The following is a 4,957-nucleotide window of genomic DNA, read 5'->3' as shown; positions in this document are numbered from 1 at the left end:
TCTTTGTTTCTTGCACAGAATTAACTTAGTCTCCTCATATTATTCATTTGCTCATGCACAGAATTCATTTAATTTTCTCAGTTAATAGTGAGGCTATTTTCAATTTGTGCCACTGCTCTGTTTTAAGCATGCAAACAAATTAGGAATTCCAAAAAGGCAAGCTCAAAGAGTGAAAGAACTGCATTTTTAAGCATGTATAAAGGTAACTCATTGTCTTCACCATGTTATATGGCTCTGTCTTTCAAGTTTTAAATTCATGTTCTAAATCCAGATTTTCTATTATTTCAAATATAATTGTTAATAGTTTTTCTCAAAATCTTCACTTACTTTTTTATATATATTTGTACATATCACATGCTAAAAGTAAATCATCTCTACCATAGAACAATTTAATATAAAAATATTTTTATGTTGTTAATAATCCATAATTCAACAACCACCAAGTTATCTCTCCAATCACCTTTCTAATCTGCTTATCCAGGGCAGGGACGTTTTGCAGTTGGAGACTATCCCAGCAATCATAGGGTGTTAAGACTGGAACAACACTTGGACAGTACACCAGTGCATTGCAAGGTGAATTCACACTTACACGCATACAACACACATTAACAGCACCAGTTGAAGCCCATATGGAGTCCTAGGTGAGAGTGTGCACGGCTTGACTTACCAAAATGGTGCCCCTCGGTATCCACAGCACATGGACATAGAGATGGGGTGAGTTGGGGTAGAAGTTTGGAGCGCACACCACTCAAGTTACATAAATTCTGCCCCTGTGACTTTGGGGGGAGAAGGGTTCCCCCACTTGAGTTATATAAATAGCACCCCTTGGTATCCAGAGCATGTTCCCATTTAAGATTTGGGGTACCTACATTATAAGAAGACTGGGCAGGGTGACACTTGTGCATATTGGCCCAAGTAGAGACAGGCAATTTGGGACATGCTTTTGCCCATTCTCCTATGAGTATATGCCTTCTTCTGTGTTCATTTGAACCACACCAGTGCTCCAACAGCTTCCACATTATCAGTGTGTCTGGAGGTGATCATGATTTTACCCTGCTTATAAGCAGATGTAGAAGCTGACATAATAAAGTGGTTCCACTGTGGTTTTGGCAGCTTTGATTTCAAAACCCTGAGGTACAAAATGTTTAACCTTCCACCAGCAAGAGGAAACCCAAAAAACAAGAAGTCACAAATGTTTGAAATTATGAAATGTTGTACCGATATTCATACTTACCGATTGTAAAGGAGCCTTCAATGAAGAGCTTAATTTGCAGGCCCTCCCAGCCCTTCCTATCTTCCCGTCCCATACTGGTTGACATGAACACAACATACACCACCAGTATTCCAATTTATATTATATTTATAGTTGAATGCCAGAAACTGAAAAACTACAGCAATGGAAGAGATGTTAGTTCTGACAATCATCCCACTAAAAATTCTTGTAACAGTTCATGGAAACACATCTTACGGCCCTTTTGGGAAATTACTTGCTTTAGCTGGTCCCCTCCAGAGGCTGGTCCAAAAGTGAAAGTTCATTCAGAAACTTCTTAGGAGTAAAGATGTGAGTGGAACCAATTAAAACTTCCCACTTGTAACCACATGCTTTGGTGACTTCATAAGCGGCCCGCATCTCAGAAAGCGTCACTCCTCCGATGATGAAGATGATTAGCCTCGGCCCAGTCCGGTACTGCAGTGCTGCCTTGTTCTTCTGAATATGGCCATACCGGGCACTACTCACAGCTGTTGCTATTGCTGTAGACACACTGGGGGAGGACACAAATGGCCACTGCTTCTTGTCCAGCTTCTCTACAATAATGTCTTCCATCACATCCTTGATAAGTGGTATCCATCTGGACAGCTGATAAGTGGGTGTGATCCTTTCTTTCCTCTCAGGCCTGATCTTTGGATTTTGGTTGGGAGGAATTACAATAGGCAGCCCCAGGAACTGAATATTTTTGATAAGTCCACTGTTCCCCTGGATGTTTGCATGCTGGAGAAGTTTGTTCAGATTTTCTTCATTGATGCCATTTTTGTAGAAAATATAGAGAAGAATGATACGGATTTTGTCAGAACTTTCAAATTCTGGGTTTAGAAGCACAGGGACAATGTTTCTCATTGGGTCCTTGATTTTTTCTCTATTTGCGTCAGTGCCCATTGCTAAATCCTGTTCAACTTTGCAGAGTGGGTCCAAGTAGGATTTAAAACGCTTCATGCAGGCCTCTGCTAAATGAAGGTGAGTGGAGTACATGCCTAACTCCTTCTGGTACTGTGGCATCTTCTTCATGATCTGAGCCATGTCTTTTAAGTTAGCTTGTTCAGTGCTCATTCTTCTGCCTTCACAGAACTTTTTGGATAGCTCAGTTACTTTCTTCAAAACATCTGCAATGTGACTGTGCCTCTGCTGTGCCCACAGCTCGTCATTCTCATCCAGGAGGACTTGCTTTTCTTTGGATTCAGAAAGCCCACTGGTATCATACGTGTAAATGTCTCGCTCAATATCCAAAAGGTCATAGGCCATAGCCTGGAATGTAAGTTCATGCAAAACTGGAGAAATCGGGTCATAACCTCTGTCAAGTATGAGCAGTTGTGAGCGGGACTTATCTGGACCTTCGCCCATGCTGGGGTTCTCTGCCTTTTGAGCATTCAGTCTGTCCAACACCAAGGTGGCTAATGTTGAATTGTCCTTATATCCGTTGTGATAGCGCACAGCAGGGTACTCAAGCAAACTGGCACAAAGAGTTGCAATTTGCCCAGCTAGGTCTTCCATCATTTCTTTTTTTTCTGATGCTCGTTGAGGGCTGAAGAAAAGGTTGAAAGCATCTGGGTTGTCAATGATGTACACCTGGGACTCATAAGGTAGGAAAGCCATACAGATCTCTTTCATCGTCTTAATAAATTTGGACACTCGTGCCTTTCCCACTTTATTGAAAAGTTCTTCAGGGCAGATGTCTGTGAAGAATACGTGGGCAGCTTTGTACATGAAGGATGACGACTCTTGGAAATCATTAATTAAACCACGGACAGAGCTCTCTGTGGGAGAAATTAGGTAAATCGCTTCCAGGCTAGGAATTGACTGTCGTTTCTTGTTAATATCTTCCACAATTGTGACGCCTTCTGCCATTATGTCAGACATTTTGCAACACGATGAAATTATTTTCATGCTGGTGTTATCCACAATGAGAGCCTTCCATTCCCCATCTTTTTTCACACTCTTTATTACATCATTTAGTATTTTATCTCCTACAACAGTCTTCAGACCACTGGGTGCCATCCTACTCCATTCAAATGTTACACAGCACTGACTCACAGTAGCCTGGGAACTGCTGATATATAAGGATAGAACTTAGTGAGTTGCCAGTTCTCACAAGAAAGTCTCATGAGAATAAGAGAGAAACCGCACCAACCATTGTGTGGAACCCAATAGGAGGGAGGAAGTGGATAAAGGAGGAGGTAAGCATTTTCAAAAACAGAACAAAATGGAGACCTGTTTAAAGTTAATATAAAAAAATAACTTTCAATTTCAAAATGACTCTGCCTGAGGGTCATGGGAGCACTGCATAGGGTTGATTCCTGCCTTGGGACTAGTGCTTTATTATTATTATTGTTGTTGTTATTGTTATTAAAGGGGTTCCATTATGGATGTTGCATTACTATTTTCAGACAATTCCAAAAAAGTATTTTCAAATTTCCCTCCTTATTACCATTATAAAAATGACTCTTTTATTATAAACTGGGTGCAGCCTACCCACTGCAAGGTCCTGGACTTGAATTCCTGCCTGGTCTTGGTTTCTGTGGAGCAGGGGTCCCCATGGTCCTGGTGAACATTAATAGTTGTAAGCTTCACCCAGTTTCATAATGAAAAGCCAAGCCTTGCTGATAATGGAACTCATTGTTTACTTCACTTTCATTTTCCATGTCAGGTCATTCTTATAGTGTAAAAGAATGTGTATATAGTGTATAAAGACTTCATTTTTTAAAATATCATTCAAGTGATTTATGGACCTGAGCAGATTAACAATTCTCAGGCCTTTACTTTTCCATTTCATAACCAGGTTTGATGGTTGTGTTTTGCATCTCATTGTTAACTGGTAGCCAATAAAAAGAGAGAATGCAGCTGTTTAAGACTAAAAGAAGTAAATAAGGATGGGAAACAAGTGAGGTCACTAAAATGAAATAGAAAAATGCTTCAGCAGCTATAATGGGCTACTACTGGAACAAACGTCTGCGACTTCCATAACCGAATCTTTCCCCTGGTAAGATTCTGCTGATGCCATCTTAAGGCAGTGCTTCTTAAAGTTTCCTTCTGGCTGTTAAGTTTCACAACAAGCAAGTCATTTTTCATGTTTTTTATTCTTCTTCTCTAATTCACAAAACTAGAATAGTGTAAAATTCACATATACTGTATAACATAAATGCTTAACTCTCTTTTGTCATTTACCTATAAATTTACCTTTCTCTGTGGCATTTGCTCCCTTAACTGTATCCCAGCAATGACCTTTACCACCCACTGGGGTAAACAGCATAGCAAGCAGCGCTGAATGATGGAAGGCTGCAGCTGCTTCAGTGCCTGAAACACTTGTGTGCTCATTTTGTGTTAACAGCTTAATTAACCAGAACAAGGGGCCAGCCAGCACACGGGCTGAAGGAACGAGACGATTGCCTCAGGTAGCACTTTGGTAACATTATGCAATAATAATGCAAAAAAATGAGAGTTAAGAGTGAACTGGTAAGAGTTACAAGCATATGAAGTGCCTAATTTACATGGTGTCTTTAAAAATGGCAAGAAATATTGTGATTTTAAAAGTTTCATATATCTCAGAATTACAGTTTACATCACTTAGCCACACTGTGAACTTTGTAGCATCAAAACGGCACATGTGCATTATGACGCTATTTGTCAGTACCTCATATTTGACAGAAAGATAATCATTAAAATCTATTTACTTAGTCAGTAGAC

The 4,957-nt window shown here is 40.0% G+C and overlaps 1 protein-coding gene across 1 annotated transcript; it reads right to left on the bottom strand.

Annotated features, from left to right (window-relative positions):
• Positions 1-1,306: 1,306 nt before the first annotated feature.
• Positions 1,307-3,281, bottom strand: LOC114649374 (syntaxin-binding protein 2-like). Its single transcript, XM_051925199.1, has one exon. The coding sequence runs from the start codon at positions 3,269-3,271 to the stop codon at positions 1,493-1,495; it is 1,779 nt and encodes a 592-aa protein (XP_051781159.1). The 5' UTR covers positions 3,272-3,281; the 3' UTR covers positions 1,307-1,492.
• Positions 3,282-4,957: the final 1,676 nt, after the last annotated feature.

The sequence above is a fragment of the Erpetoichthys calabaricus genome, chromosome 3 (assembly GCF_900747795.2).
Source record: "Erpetoichthys calabaricus chromosome 3, fErpCal1.3, whole genome shotgun sequence".
NCBI classification, from domain to species: domain Eukaryota; kingdom Metazoa; phylum Chordata; class Cladistia; order Polypteriformes; family Polypteridae; genus Erpetoichthys; species Erpetoichthys calabaricus.
This window is presented reverse-complemented; position numbering and strand designations above follow the sequence as displayed.